We start from the raw sequence: 17,025 nt of genomic DNA on the forward strand, positions 1-17,025 counted from the left end.
GAGTTAATATTGTACTCTTATGTTTTTATTTCTTCTGAAAAACTTGCATTTGGGAACATTTTTCCACTGTGGTATGTTTTAGGTGCATGTTAGAAAATTCCAGATGACATTTTCATATTTCCTTTTTCTAATTTAATATTGTAGTATTAGGGTATTGCACAGCGCAATCCATTGTGGAGGCAATGAGAAGTCAGGCAAAATGACACCTTTTATTGGCTAACTGAACAAATTACAATATGCAAGCTTTGGAGGCAGACAAGGCCCCGTCTTTTACATTGCTTCAGTTCTAAATTCATAACCATACAGCAATATAACATAACTGTTGCTTCCAACATGTTTTCTCCACATACAAAAGGAACATGCCCCTTAAAGTATAGATATTGCTCAGAGCAATTAGTGCTGAAAATCATAAAGGTATGTCACACTTACATATAATGCTTACATATAATATGACAAATAAAGTAAATAAATTGTACAAGTGCTTTTATAATATGAAAATTGTTTATCGGCTCTTGTACTGTCACAGACATAATTGACTCCTTGTGTTAAACTGAATTTACAAGTAGTGGTTAGAATTTTTTTCAGTTTGTGGTGCACTTTAACACCTTTTTTAGTGGAAATTGAATTCATTTAACACTTAAAATGTATTAACAGGATCAAGCATCCTGGACCGTGCGGTGATTGAACACAATTTGCTTTCTGCTAGCAAGCTTTACAACAACATTACTTTTGAAGAGCTTGGGGCCCTACTAGAGATTCCACCAGCAAAGGTAAAATGAGGCGCCTTAATTTAACTGCTTTAGTGTTAGTCTTGGAAGATTATGTTAAAGTTATCTTTTAATCTCTTAAGTTAGTATTGTGCAATTTTGTCAACATCCTCTGTTTCATCCTTTCTTATATTAATTCAGTTCTTTATGCATTTCTTTGGAAACTCCTTGCTGAAATGAAACTACAGTGCTCTTAGTTATGTGAATAAACCTGGTTACTTGTGTAAACTTTTGCCTAGAAGCCGCATAGGATTCCTAATATACAGTGTATCCAGAAAGTATTCACAGCGCATCACTTTTTCCACATTTTGTTATGTTACAGCCTTATTCCAAAATGGATTAAATTCATTTTTTTCCTCAGAATTCTACACACAACACCCCATAATGACAACGTGAAAAAAGTTTACTTGAGGTTTTTGCAAATTTATTAAAAATAAAAAAACTGAGAAATCACATGTACATAAGTTTTCACAGCCTTTCCTCAATACTTTGTCGATGCACCTTTGGCAGCAATTACTGCCTCAAGTCTTTTTGAATATGATGCCACATGCTTGGCACACCTATCCTTGGCCAGTTTCGCCCATTCCTCTTTGCAGCACCTCTCAAGCTCCCATCAGATTGGATGGGAAGCGTTGGCGCACAGCCATTTTAAGATCTCTCCAGAGATGTACAATCAGATTCAAGACTGGGCTCTGGCTGGGCCACTCAAGGACATTCACAGAGTTGTCCTGAAGCCACTCCTTTGATATCTTGGCTGTGTGTTTAGGGTCGTTGTCCTGCTGAAAGATGAACCGTCGCCCCAGTCTGAGGTCAAGAGCGCGCTGGAGCAGGTTTTCATCCAGGATGTCTCTGTACATTGCTGCAGTCATCTTTCCCTTTATCCTGACTAGTCTTCCAGTTCCTGCCACTGAAAAACATCCCCACAGCATGATGATGCCACCACCATGCTTCACTGTAGGGATGGTATTGGCCTGGTGATGAGCAGTGTCTGGTTTCCTCCAAACGTGACGCCTGGCATTCACACCAAAGAGTTCAATCTTTGTCTCATCAGACCAGAGAATTTTCTTTCTCATGGTCTGAGAGTCCTTCAGGTGCCTCTTGGCAAACTCCAGGTGGGCTGCCTTGTGCCTTTTACTAAGGAGTGGCTTCTGTCTGGCCACTCTACCATACAGGCCTGATTGATGGATTGCTGCAGAGATGGTTGTCCTTCTGGAAGGTTCTTCTCTCTCCACAAAGGACCTCTGGAGCTCTGACAGAGTGACCATCGTGTTCTTGGTCACCTTCCTGACTAAGGCCCTTCTCCCCAGATCGCTGAGTTTAGATGGCCGGCCAGCTCTAGGAAGAGTCCTGGTGGTTTCGAACTTTTTCCACTTACGGATGATGGAGGCCACTGTGCTCATTGGGACCTTCAAAGCAGCAGAAATTTTTCTGTAACCTTCCCCAGATTTGTGCCTCGAGACAATCCTGTCTCGGAGGTCTACAGACAATTCCTTTGACTTCATGCTTGGTTTGTGCTCTGACATGAACTGTCAACTGTGGGACCTTATATAGACAGGTGTGTGCCTTTCCAAATCATGTCCAATCAACTGAATTTACCACAAGGTGGACTCCAATTAAGCTGCAGAAACATCTCAAGGATGATCAGGGGAAACAGGATGTACCTGAGCTCAATTTTGAACTTCATGGCAAAGGCTGTGAATACTTACGTACATGTGCTTTCTCAATTTTTTTATTTTTAATAAATTTGCAAAAATCTCAAGTAAACTTTTTTCACGTTGTCATTATGGGGTGTTGTGTGTAGAATTCTGAGGAATAAAATGAATTTAATCCATTTTGGAATAAGGCTGTAACATAACAAAATGTGGAAAAAGTGATGTGCTGTGAATACTTTCTGGATGCACTGTAATAATGACCTTTGTCCAGGTAGCGCCTTTATAAATGGTAAGAGTTTTAAACTAGCAATAAATAAAGTCACCTTGCTCTTTTGTATTCAACATTTATTTGACAGTTTTTGGTAGGAAAGTGAAGCAGTCTAATAGGTTTAAAGTGACACTGCATAGAGTTGGTGTTCTGTTCGTAAGTTTGATGTGTTGTAAATATAGTAAACTAATGTACTGCTCCAATAAAGAACATCATACTAAGAATATTTTGTATCGTAAAAGGGAAAGGTTAGAATAATGTCATACAAAAACTTAGGAAACCCAGCTGCACCATAAATAGGGAAAACCTGATGCATTGAGAGCAGGCCAATTTGGTTGCAGGAGAGATGTAGAATAGGTTTTAAGTAAGGGATGTGAAGGAGAGAGTATATAGATTGAGACTTGTAATATTGGGGTTGTGATGAGAAAATCATAAGAGGTGGTAGAAGTGATAAACGGAAGGGGGATAGAGAAGGAAAAGGTTTGAAGCATGTTTAGTGGGAATGCTAAAAAGTACATGTTTTTCTAGCCTGGAATAGCAATACCAATGCTGGAGGTGGTATACTTGTGTCTACAAAATGGACAGTCAAATTAGTGGAGGCGAAGATGGTGAGTGGGTGTATTGTTGTTATTAAGAGGATTGCTGTTCAAGGACTGAAGTGTCCGCATATGCCCCATTGGTTGGCAGAAGCAGTGAAGAGAAAGACAAGTTTTGGGGAAAGTGTGATGAAGTTGACATCTGGAGTACCTCCGGGGAAGATGGCTGTAGAGGGTGGCGAATTGAGTGGCCATGTTGGGGCCATTCCTGATGATTATGAGAAATTCCATGGGGTCTAAAGCTTCAGGAACAAGAATACTGAGTTATCATTGAATTCTTCTGGAGATTGTTAATGGAATGGAAATGGTTGTATGCAACCAGGTGTTTAAGAATGAGGTAAACATATGAATCTGGTGGTATATTGAGTACAGTGAACTATTTATTGGTGAGGAACATTGATTGGGATATAGTTAAACTGTGAAAATGGGCCCTGGGAGAAAGTTGTGTATCACATCATCCCTTGGAGAGGCGTGAAGAAATGTGTAAGGGGAAGTGTGTCTTAAGTTTGAAGGTCTGGAAGATAAAGGAGAGTGTGATGAATAAATAAGAGAACATGTTTTTATCAAGAGTGAATGAGGTTTCCGAATCATAAAGTGTAAAACAGAAGGTGGGAAGTTAAAGGAGAATGTCTGGTTGAAAACAGTCATCACTTGGACAAAGGAATCTTGGAGACACAGAACATGATAGTGGAATGGTGTGGCAAAGACATTCATTGATTAAAGAAGAGATAGTATAAGCAGTGGGAAAAAACAAATGCTGAAGGTGACAGAATGATCTAAAGGAAGCAAAACTAGAAAAGCATTTAAGAGTGTGCATTAGTCTGAGATGGGAGTTTGCAAGTGAGTTACAGAATAGGGAATGAAAGACAAATGTGTTCAGGATTGCAAAGGAAATGATATAGGAGAGAAATAATGTAGTGGGAGTGAAATGCTTGAAAATGCTAAAGGGAACATTGTGATTTGTAGTAATCAGATTAATGATACCGGGAAAAAGAACATGGAGAAATTGCTGAATGAAGCGAATGAATAAGATAATGATGTTAGTTTTGAAGAGAATGAATAGGATAATGATATTAGTTGAGAAATGCTGAAGGCAGTGAAAGGTTCTTGACTTGAATGGTTGACCTCAAGGGAAATGCAGAAAAGACCAAGGAAATTGTTGGAGGCAAACAAGATTAGGTAAGTGTATGGCCATATGCAGCATGTGCAATAGAGGTGTCTGGAGAAACTGTGTTCAGTGCACTGGCTGTCAGAAGTGGAAGCATAAAAGATGTGGCATTGTGAAGAGCAATCTGCAGACAGCAAATGCAACTTTTCTTAATGGGAAGTGTACAGAATATTAATGTAGTAAAAAGTAAAATTAGATAGCCATAATAAAGTTGTTTTGGCAAAAATAGAAAAATTGTGCTATTTAGTTGATATCTTGAGCATGAATGAATGTCCATACTCGTATACCAAGGGGGTGAGGTGCATGGATTCTAAAGGAGGCCCTCTGACATTTAAAGGGAAAACTTTTTATAAAAGTTATGTGAAGAGTACTGTGCTCTGTAGGAGTCAGACATGGCCGAAGGAGAAAGCAATGCTGGAAAAGCGAAGAATGGTTGTACCCATGTGTGGTGTCCTGTAATGTAAGGAAGTTGAATATTGAGTAAAGAAGAAGACTTGGTATGGAGTTTATAAAGCAATGAATACTGAGTCTAAGTAAATTATTTATTTTTGGACAGGCAGAAAAGATAGCCTCACAGATGATAACTGAAGGTCGAATGAATGGCTTTATTGATCAGATTGATGGAATTGTTCACTTTGAAAGTAAGTATACTGGTAGTTGTGTATATAGAGGTTACTGAAATTTTCTTTTTGTGAGCACACAATATTGAATATGAATTTAAATTTAATAGTTATTTATGCTGATTATTGACTTAACCTTTAAAATGGTAAATATTCACTGATTAAACTGCTGAGTTAATTTGACTTTCTCAGAAAAATACTAGATTTTCACCTACTAAATGTTTAAAAAAAAACAAAAAAAAAAAAACACAGAGGTGATGGTTAAAATTTAGTATTCTGGTTTACTTATTTCATTTATATTTGTAGGTGTGTTCACTTTCAATGAAAAACAATTATATTTAAATACATTTTATTTCTCGGTTGATTTTGATGAGCTAATGGTGTTATCTATCTTACCTTTTTTTTTTTTTTTTTTTTTGCTAATCTAGTTATCAATTCTCTCTGCCTTTCCTCCAACACAGCTCGCAAGCCCTTGCCCACATGGGATAAACAAATCCAATCACTTTGTTTTCAAGTCAATAATCTGCTTGAAAAGATCAGTCAGGCAGCACCAGAGTGGACAGCACAAGCAATGGAGGCACAGATGACTCAGTAGTTAAGTACTAGGTGTTTGAACAATCATTTTCCCCTCTTGCAGCTTGCGTATTTTTCAGGATTTTTTAAGCATCACAGTAATATTGTTTCTCATGGGATGTAATTTCTTCATTTGCAAGAAGGCACCTCTTCCTTTGTTGTTTTACATGTCACAAGTCTGGTAAACACCCTTATTTGAAGACGGGAGTGTACGTCCAGTGTCATAAAAAAAAGACAGAAGGCTTATTGGTATTGAAAGCCTAACAAAAAGAATACCATCACTCTGGAGGTTAAGAAAACATAAAAGGATTACCTCAGTGAAGTATGCATGTTGAAGGTTTGGGACTTGTTAAGCAGTGGTTCACACTGCATCAGGTTTGGAATTATCTTTTCATGAATACCTCTTCTGTATGTTTTCCAGATCTGAATTGCATTCCTGGAAAAATTGATAATATTTTACATCCATTTTTGTCTCTTGACAAATTTGACAGTACATTGAATACAAAATAAAAATATAGGAAATAGGAGGACTAAAAAAACCTGCAGTAAGAACATATTTGTATTAAAATTGCATTTTAATGTTTCCTTGAACATAACAGCAGACAAGTCACATCTGTTCAGTTAATATTTTATTTTTAAAATAGTTTGCTACTTATTATTATTTCACCCATTGTCAATCTGTAATTGTCTATTGGACAGCAGGTCTTACAGATGCCTTGTTAAGTTACCATCAATAAAGGCTTAATGAAATAAGCTTTTCTCCTTAATATTATTGCTTTGCTGATGATTAAAATGGAATTTTATTTTTATTTATATTTTTTTTCACAGCCCCAAATCTGAATTCTAGAGATAGAGGTTTTCTTCTGGTGAGCGTATGTGTGTAGTGTATATTAAGGTGTCTAGCAGTGATAAGAGTATAATTTCTGCAGTTTGCACTCACAGAATAAAGAATAAAAGTTGAAATAACAATACTTGTCATCATTTCTCACAGCCATGTGGTAAAACATTGGCATAGAAAAACATTCCTGTTGGTTTATTACAAACGTTATGGCCATTTATAAAGCGCATTGCATCCAGTAACTTCTTCAAAATCTCTTCAACAGTGAAATCAATGTAGTGGGAAAGGATCTAAGAAATACAATTTTTGTCATATTACATATATTTATTAGTGGATGAGCTCACTTTTTTATGTGGGCTCATTATAACACATATGGTACTCAAGGTGATTTTTTTTCCTACAAAAACTACTTTTTTGATCAATTATTAAAACAGTGTAGTTTATTAAGCCTAAATAAATATGACCCTCTTTCCACTTTGAAACCTTGTTCAAAATGAAATCCCATGTTGCATTTCTTAAGCAGTCATTTCTTTCTGTAGATGTTTAACAGCCTTTTTAAAAAGTGTCTGCACATTTTTCTCAAATCTTTGTTCAAAACTAAGTCAGTTTTAGTATAATTTACATTTTGAAACACATAAGATACTGATATATCAGTGATTACCTACCAGTGTGGGCATGTTATCTGGTAGTAACAAACAAACTGTTTGTGCTATAGCAATCTGCTTCTTGGTTTCTGTCCTGAAGTTTAGTAAAAATGCGCAGCTTATGTCCTCGGAGTATGCAGGGACACATCTAGAGAAGATGTGATAATCTTGCCCTAACTAATAACTTTTTTTGCTTTTGTTAGCAGTGTTGATGTGAATAATTTTTTCTTGAGGCAATGCAGTTATTTAACACATGTTAAATATCATGTGAAATCATTAAGGCTATTCTAGTGCTTTCAGGGAAATATAGAAATTATTCAAAATCTATTAAAGTTTGTTGTTTTATCTTAAGCCCTGGTAATTGTAATACTGAGCCCAGTCATCAAGAAATTTGAATTTTCAAGATACTATTAATAGATTTCAGACTATAAAATAAAGTACTTTTAAAGCAAAAGTTAAATATTATTGGTCTGTTAATTATACTGTATGTGAGGAATTTTCCACATTACATTTTCTATAAAATAATGCAAATAACATGCTTGGTCCTGGCATGATAGAATTTTACAGTTACAAGATGTGTGCAAATAACTACTACACTACATTGTTTTTAATTATTAATTTGTCACTCAAACCAACATTGAATTCTGTGTTTTAGCAGAAGTGAAATATTAAACAGTATGTCAAATCTTTATAAAGACTGTTTTGTCGAAGAGTGAGACGTACATATAGCACGTTGATCTGTCGGAAGCAGCTCATAAACGATCATTTAAGCCGAGTGCTTCCCAGTAGAATCAGCTAAGCTCCCAACACCTAAAGGCCATTACACAAACTAGGGGTTTACAGTGATCCCTCGCTATATCGCGCTTCGCCTTTCGCGGCTTCACTCTATCGCGGATTTTATATGTAAGCATATTTAAATATATATCGCAGATTTTTTGCTGGTTCGTGGATTTCTGAGGACAATGGGTCTTTTAATTTCTGGTACATGCTTCCTCAGTTGGTTTGCCCAGTTGATTTCATACAAGGGACGCTATTGGCAGATGGCTGAGAAGCTACCCAACTTACTTTTCTCTTTCTCTCTCTTGCGCTTTCTCTGATCCTGACGTAGGGGGTGTGAGCAGGGGGGCTGTTCGCACACCTAGACGATACGGACGCTCGTCTAAAAATGCTGAAAGATTATCTTCACGTTGCTACCTTCTGTGCAGCTGCTTAGTGAAGCGACATGCTGCACGGTGCTTCACATACTTAAAAGCTCGAAGGGCACGTATTGATATTTCCCTGCTCCTGACGGAGGGGGTGTGAGCTGCCGCCTTCAACAGCTTTGTGCCGTGGTGCTTCGCATACTTAAAAGCCAAGCCCTATTGATTTGTTTGCTTTCTCTATCTCTGTGACAGTCTCTGCTCCTGACGCACACTCCTTTGAAGAGGAAGATATGTTTGCATTCTTTTAATTGTGAGACAGAACTGTCATCTCTGTCTTGTCATGGAGCACAGTTTAAACTTTTGAAAAAGAGACAAATGTTTGTTTGCAGTGTTTGAATAACGTTCCTGTCTCTCTACAACCTCCTGTGTTTCTGCGCAAATCTGTGACCCAAGCATGGCAATATAAAAATAACCATATAAACATATGGTTTCTACTTCGCGGATTTTCTTATTTCGCGGGTGGCTCTGGAACGCAACCCCCGCGATGGAGGAGGGATTACTGTATATGTTAGCCAGGAATTTCCAGATTGTTTTCTGTGTGTTTTGTCTGACAAGGTGCAAAACAATGGTTACCGCAAAATCCTGCTTGACTACGCCAATTGTTTTGTCTTGGTAGAGTAATATATATATTGCTCTACTTTCCCCTTTTGTATTATTAATATGTAGCCTTAGAATGCCTAATCTCACAGACTTACCACTGTTTATAAGGTGTTATTGTATATAACTTATCCCCACCTTCCCTTCTATATCTATAACCTTAGGCAATTAGAAATAGTAAAAGACAAGCAGAAGTTAAGTTACAGTTTAAACAATGTATTAGTATTATTGATAATATTCATAAATAATAGCAAAATGCAAAGTACATTTAAATATTGGCAACCATACAACCTGATTAAATGATGATATGTAGTTCAGGTGGCACACAGACTTCTGGTTACTTAAATGTCTCTAGTTAAGGCATCATTGATGCTCAGCTTTCAGCCACATGTCTGTTCAAAATGGCTACTGAGCTGTGCTGTTCATTGTGTTCTCTTCAGGTTAGCAAGAGAGATGCTTCTTCATCATATGTTGGTTGGTAAGAGAGAGATACTGAGGTTAAACACATACATTTATAGATGTTCTGTCCAAACCCCTCGAGCCAATAGGACATAATGGTACTTAATGGCCTCTAAGACAAGCCAATTCCAAACAGCCATACTTCAGACCAATGGGGGAAATAGAACATCTTAACACCTGCCCCCAAACCATATGTTAAAGTACACCTTAGCCCATTTGCGGGGGTAGAAATGACTTTAGCAAAGAAACACTTGCCAAACTGGTTTAAAACACACATCCCCCAAATCCTGTCGTAAAATTCAAAGAGGCTCAGCCGTAAAAAAGGGGGGGTAAACACTAAATTACACTGCTTTGTCTAAATTACAAATAAAGATATACAGTACAAAATATTCATCAAGTTATATGTAAAATCTCACATCACAACACTCCACCCCGATGAATGTTTTGTACAATGTCTTTATAAACAGTCTTAATTGTTTAACGAGTCTGATGCATAACTTGTGCATTGATTTGCAGTATTTGCTGTCCTAGTGTTAAAAGTTGTCCGTGACCATTTGTCCATTACATATCATGTTTACTTCAAAGACAATCTGAAGAACTTGGATGCGCTTCTGATGACTTGTATCTGCTCCGGCTTGCTTCAACTGTTCTTTTAGCTTTCCGCAGTCTTCATATGTCATCAGGTCTGGTGGTTCAAAATGAGACAAGTCCACACCTTCCACTAAACTAGCCATACTGCAATTTAAGTCTATTGTGAATTCTTAAAACTGACCTTTGTTCTTTACTGGTTTTGTGTCTAACTGCTAATTAGACCCCTGTCCCAAACTATCTGTTTAAGCATATGCAGCTGTACAATTAACATCAAAATTTGAAAGGTAACATGCCACAGGTGCCAGTAGAACCACTTCTGCCCAAGTGAGAGCACATGTGCCACTGCATAAACTGTTCACAAAACAACTTTTGTGACCCCTCTTCACACATTTGGGGTTGACTTAGTTGCCTCTTGTGCTTTCCTACCCATGGTGCAACTCTTGACTGCCATCAGCCTTTACCAGTATAGGCTGGCATCACCACCATGAGAAATCACAGCTATGCAACTCATCATTCCCCCTGTAGGCCACCCCTAGAGTTGTTTGCTCACCATATGCGTACTCGATGTGCTAAACACCTCGGTTCAGAATTGGCCCACTGGTCCTGTGCCTGTACCACAGCTGACAACCTCAGCAGGGCTTCCGTATTTTCCCAATTAGACTATACCTAAACATCGGAGCCCATATGACTTGCAAATGTACCGGCTGCACCTGCTTTCCTGAAAAGTTCACCAATTTTTTAGTATACCTTTCCTTAATAATAGTATTAATTATATTAATTATCCCACTTAATTAATTAATACCCAGAATGTATACTTTATGAGCCCAAAATTAATCCCCTTATTTTGGCATTCCTAACTGGTTTGTTCAGTTTCCACCCCTTGGAATACAAATTTTCTGCAGTAATGAACAAACCTTTCGTTTTAAACTATAGCCATTCTGACTAGCCTTATCATTGCATGACTTGTGGACTTGTTACTCACTTAAACCCCAGTAAGTGTCTTTTCCTTGCTGTCTGTTCAGTTCTTCTTCATGTCTTTGTCTTTAGTCTTTGCTTGTTGTCTTTTCCTGTTTCTTTTTTCATTCCGCTATGTAGGCAGGTCTGCAAAATGGAAGGTGACAAAGCAGTTTCTGTCCATCTCATCTTCTTGGTTGTTAACCTGGTGCCAACACTCAAACTTTGCTTCCAGGCATTCATTGGAACAGCTTGGCCACTAGTGCCACTCTGCTCCAATGTACTAATGGTAACCCAATCTCCTGCATGGATTTTACTCTGCTAATTGCCTTCACTATTTATTACCTGCACAAACCCAAAGTCCGTAAAACCTTACAATAGAAGTTGCACTATTACAAAAGGCCAGAAAATTGAAACAGAAATAACTATTTTCCCTTTCCTGTCTTCCTGCGCTACCCTTCTATTTTTTCATTGCCTGTGTGTCCTTTTTTTATTTTATTGTAACTGCTACCTGAATGTGTGGGCTATAACCTCTCCAAAATCCTAATGCCAGATCCAGCATCTCTCCTAAAACTGACCTGTGTTCTTTACCCAAGACCAGCTCACTTTTCTCCATTTTATTACTGGGAGATTCATAGGCTGTCTTTTTAAACAACTGGTCAGTCAGGTTTCGATTTACTGAACCTAAGTGTGTGTGCTTTTTAATTACTGCTGGCCCCAGCACAGCTGTTAGGACTTTCACACCCTTGTGCATTCCTGACTTGCTGCCTGAGCTTGGAAACCTTCCTGCTGCACCATCCCCTATCCTTTGTTCTTTGGCTTGTCCTGATTCATTCAAACCAAATCCTAAACTGGTGCACTTTGTTTCCAACTCAGCCATTCTTGCATTAGCACTTTTAGACCTTTCACACACAAACACTTGAATTCCACTAATTTCCATTGTTCTTTGTTTTAATTCCACACTTTCTTTACTCATTATCTTTAAACCATTATCCATTTCATGCCCTCTAGTCAACAATTGCCATTCACACTCACCAGCTTCTCTGCCTTCTATCTGATTTCTTTGTCCTAAATCAAATTTCAGTGCAGCACTGGTTACCTTTCTTAACAGTGGTGAAATAACTATCGGTGTAGCATGTTCTTTAAACACTGGACAGACCTCAGAATCACCTCGAGATTGTGGTGCAATGGAGAATAATAATGGAAGAAAACATCCTTTCTGTTTTCCCTTCCTTTCATCTCTCTCCTTTTCCTTGCACTCACATTCCCACTCTTTATCTGAGCACCCATCTGTCTCAGGTAAGTCACCCACCCATGTTTTAGGGTTCCAGTAAGATCCCATTACTATTGCCCTAACTTTCACCATAGGTGGTTTTCTCTCCTTGTTTCCTCTGCTTTCTGTGCTTTCCACTTTAGCAGTGGGTGTTCTACATGCTAGCACTTCACAATCATCACACCAACTGTTACATCGTTCAAAACTTTCACACAACATTCCATTTTCACTTTCATTCACTTTGCTATTTTCTTCCTTATACTGATCTTCCTTATTACCAATAATACAAGATAATAAACCTCTTATAACAGCAGCTGTCTTCTTTATACCTGATCTCTGTTTTCCTGCTTTTAATCCTTCCAGCCCCCTTCCATTTTGTGGCATGCTCAGCTCAGCTTCTGCTTTCTCTACCTGCACTACAGGTTTGCATTTCTTAGCTTTAGCCTGCTTGCTTCTGCCACTCCACCGGAAGATGGCTGATTTTAATATAAATTTAGGCATTTCTGAGTCTACAATTATAATCTAATACAATTTGCCACCTTCGTTATGGGTTGGCCTACTTTTGCCCCTGTAAGCAAACATACATACATACACAAAGATCCCAAACAAATAAGTGCCGTATGAATGATGCATGCATGTCCCATCACTCCCTAGCACTTTAACCACTTAAATGCCGTATGAATGACGCATGCAATGTTCCAGCACTCTCTAGCACTTTAATTAGGGACTCACTACCACCAGCACTAACAAACATGCGGGTGTCCTCGTGACACACATGAAGTCTCTACACTTTGTTTGGTTGCTGAATGGAATATAACCAACAATGTTTTACTTCCACCGCATTTGTACACTGGGTGCCCTAAAATTCACATACATACACACACATATACATCAACAGTATTTGCAAACAAGGTGCAAAACATGGTTACCCCAAATCCTGCCGACTACGCCAATTGTTTTGTCTGACAAGGTGCAAAACAATGGTTACCGCAAAATCCTGCTTGACTACGCCAATTGTTTTGTCTTGGTAGAGTAATATATATATTGCTCTACTTTCCCCTATTGTATTATTAATATGTAGCCTTAGAATGCCTAATCTCACAGACTTACCACTGTTTATAAGGTATTATTGTATATAACTTATCCCCACCTTCCCTTCTATATCTATAACCTTAGGCAATTAGAAATAGTAAAAGACAAGCAGAAGTTAAGTTACAGTTTAAACAATGTATTAGTATTATTGATAATATTCATAAATAATAGCAAAATGCAAAGTACATTTGAATATTGGCAACCATACAACCTGATTAAATGATGATATGTAGTTCAGGTGGCACACAGACTTCTGGTTACTTAAATGTCTCTAGTTAAGGCATCATTGATGCTCAGCTTTCAGCCACATGTCTGTTCAAAATGGCTACTGAGCTGTGCTGTTCATTGTGTTCTCTTCAGGTTAGCAAGAGAGATGCTTCTTCATCATATGTTGGTTGGTAAGAGAGAGATACTGAGGTTAAACACATACATTTATAGATGTTCTGTCCAAACCCCTCGAGCCAATAGGACATAATGGTACTTAATGGCCTCTAAGACAAGCCAATTCCTAACAGCCATACTTCAGACCAATGGGGGAAATAGAACATCTTAACACCTGCCCCACAAACCATATGTTAAAGTACACCTTAGCCCGTTTGCGGGGGTAGAAATGACTTTAGCAAAGAAACACTTGCCAAACTGGTTTAAAACACACATCCCCCAAATCCTGTCGTAAAATTCAAAGAGGCTCAGCCGTAAAAAGGGGGGGAGGGGGGGGGTAAACACTAAATTACACTGCTTTGTCTAAATTACAAATAAAGATATACAGTACAAAATATTCATCAAGTTATATGTAAAATCTCACATCAGAACACTGTGCTTTTAGAATATAGCTTATTTTTAATATTTTGTTTAACGTGTTCGATATTAGATTGGAAATCATGGTTTAACCTGATTCCAGCTAATCCTCTTTGGTTGGAATTCCTACCTTTGGCCTAAATGTCAGTGTTTTTTGCCTTTAAACCTTATCAATGCTGATGATGTAGAGCTGGAGTTTTCAAGTTCAGTTCTGGGAGAGCACTGTGGACACTGGTTTACATTCCAACCAGTTTCACAAATTAATGATTCACTCACATCTAATTTATGTAATTGTTTAACTGGCCATTTCTTATTTTATGTTCAGAAAAGTGTTATAGTATAATAACTTTTAGAAGAAATTCAGAAATGTGCATTGATTACCACAGCAATAAAAAGGTTTCTTTTACCATATCATTTTTAATTCACCCTTTTTTGTGGTGTCTGCTCTCATAGTTGTATCCAGACACCGACCATTAGAGATACTGACCAGTGTAAACACCGGTGCAAATGACACTGAATGCTAAAGGGGAGCAGCTACTTCAGTGTCCTGTTCATGGGTGGACTAATTAGTAAGAAAATGCTTAAAGCAATTTTTAAGTTCAATCATATAGATCTCTAACTTAAGGTATATATCCCAAACAACATCTGCTGCTTTTAACTGGACTTCTGTCTTCATTAAGAAAGCTGTGTGGCCTGCAAAGGGCTTTCCTGTCGCTCAAACCTGATATAGACCTGCTCCACTGACAGACTGAGGAGATCGTTCCTCCCCCACAGTATGCGACTCATCAATTCCACCGGGAGGGTAAATGTTACAGTTATACAAAGTTATTGTCTGTCTGTATACCTGCATTGTTATCACTCTTTAATATTGTTCTTTATCAGTATGCTGCTGCTGGAGTATGTGAATTTCCCCTTGGGATTAATAAAGTGTCTGTCTATCTGTCTGTCTGTCTGTCTAGACAAACGCAGGGCACAAGTTCAGCGCTTACCTTTTTCTTCTGGGAAATGCCTTCACTTTTTCTTTCTCTCTCTCTCTCTCTGCCTCCTCCACTCCTCCTCCAGCAAGCTTTGTCCACCTCCCGACTCTTGTTCCCGAATTAGTGACAGGTGGCTCATTTTATAGGGCATCCTAAATGTTCAAGGTGTCTGGTGACCTTCCGGCAGCACTTCCATGTGTGGCTGAAGTGCTGCCACACAGGGCTCAGCTGTTTCTGCAGCACCCACAGAACCCAGCAGGGCTACGCCAAGCTCCAACTCCCCAGGAGCCATGTGGGAGTTAGAGGCACAGATGCAACCCAGCGGGCTGCACTGTAGCGTTCTCGGGGAGGTAATGTCCTGAATATGCTTTCTTCCCCGGTCCTTCAACTGTATAGGCGTCCCAGCCGGGTAAGGGCCCCCATGGTACACCATACCAGTTTCTGCATTTGCTTTGTCCATCTAGAAATTGTGAAATGGGTTTACTAAATTTATATTGGAGAGAAGAATTTGTCTCTGTTACACTGAGGTGAATTACTTACTTTTTTTAAGATTTACTCTTTTTGCAATGCTCTGATTATTTAAGCCTTAATTTAGCAGCCATGGTGTGAATGTGCTGTGTTTATGCTTGCTAGCAGTTCAAGATGTCTTCTGATAATCTGCTGTAATCGGACCCAGTTGAGTTTTGGAGAATTTTTGCGTGTAAGTTATATTTTAATATTGTTCCACAGACTATATTTTAAAATGAATAGAGTATGACTTAAATGGTAAGCAGTGCTTCGGTTTAGACACATGACAGTCTTAGCCATTAGTGCCTGTATTTAAACTGTAATGTATAAAAGAGAGTTTGTTTATGAAATTTTTTAAATGCATATTTTGGGTTTATTTCATAGCAGATAAACATATTTAACCATCTTGTAGAAACTGTGTTTATAATTTCTGTTTATGTTGGACAGGCTTTTTAACACATTGTATTTCAGTTTCAGAATGGTAAAGATAGACAAAAATGCTTGCAATGAGATTAAAGCTCAGTTATGTATCTTCCTCCATATTTTGAATGACTGTTTCAGATTTAACTGTTTATTCAATGTCTTGTTCCCCTTCTTTACAGCCCAGGCACATGCAGTCAGATCAATTGATATTTATAAAATTCACCAGTATGAGTGTACCCTGTGATGGACTGGTTTGTGCCCACCTCTCTTTAAACCGATATTAGCTCAAGTGGCCATAGGTTGTTTAGTTTACCTCATTGCTTTGCCAGTTAATGCTTAGACCCTTCATTCTGTCCAGTGTTAAACTGTGGAATGTGTGTTTGCAATTTGGAAGGACTGTCCTTGACCTACATGTTAAAACTGACTTTGATGTATAGTACTGTGACACAGAGAATTAAATTAATTCAGAGGGTCAACGGTGCTGATTAGAAAGCAACCATTCAGAAGGATGTTCTCTTCAACCTTCTATTCATATTCATTTATTGCACATTGAATTTGTATCCCTGTTAATGAGAACTGGAAAACCTTTTAATGCTTTTTCATTTTCTGTGCCTTGAATAATTTTATTTAGATTTTGAGAGTTTATATTTTGAAAGCTAAATTTTGGGACTTTATTTTCATACTAGTCATTTAGCCCGTTACAATAACGGGCGCTAGAACAGTAGTGCATAAACATTAGTAGGAACAGTATATATTAAATGGCAAGGGACTTTGACCTCATTCTTTTTGTTGGTCGTATTTTTCTTTCTTTCAGCCTTTCTTTTGTTGATGTTTACTTGCTAAGCTGACCGTTCTTCGTGGGCTGCCGCCGTGTATTGTGTGTCTTTAATATTCTGTGACAGTAATACTGTCTTGTATGGCTCTATTCAATAAGGGCGCGCACAAAAAGGCGAGTTTCAAAAGGGCGACCTCAATTGAGCGCGGCGAATAAAAGCGTTCGTAGATAATTTAGTTCAAATGGCTCTG

At 38.2% G+C, this 17,025-nt stretch overlaps 1 protein-coding gene across 2 annotated transcripts in view; it reads left to right on the forward strand.

The window, feature by feature from the left end:
- The window catches only part of cops4 (COP9 constitutive photomorphogenic homolog subunit 4 (Arabidopsis)), a 62,507-nt gene extending 56,110 nt beyond the window's left edge, over positions 1-6,397 (forward strand). Inside the window, exons 8-10 of one of the 2 annotated variants that reach the window (XM_051929672.1) lie at positions 655-770; positions 5,008-5,092; positions 5,500-6,397. In XM_051929672.1, coding sequence (XP_051785632.1) covers positions 655-770; positions 5,008-5,092; positions 5,500-5,666 — 368 coding nt within the window. In that variant the 3' untranslated portion in view covers positions 5,667-6,397. The remainder of the gene's footprint in view (positions 1-654; positions 771-5,007; positions 5,093-5,499) is intronic. The other variant, XM_051929673.1, reaches the window with a different exon arrangement.
- Positions 6,398-17,025: the final 10,628 nt, after the last annotated feature.

The sequence above is a fragment of the Erpetoichthys calabaricus genome, chromosome 7 (assembly GCF_900747795.2).
Source record: "Erpetoichthys calabaricus chromosome 7, fErpCal1.3, whole genome shotgun sequence".
Taxonomy (NCBI): domain Eukaryota; kingdom Metazoa; phylum Chordata; class Cladistia; order Polypteriformes; family Polypteridae; genus Erpetoichthys; species Erpetoichthys calabaricus.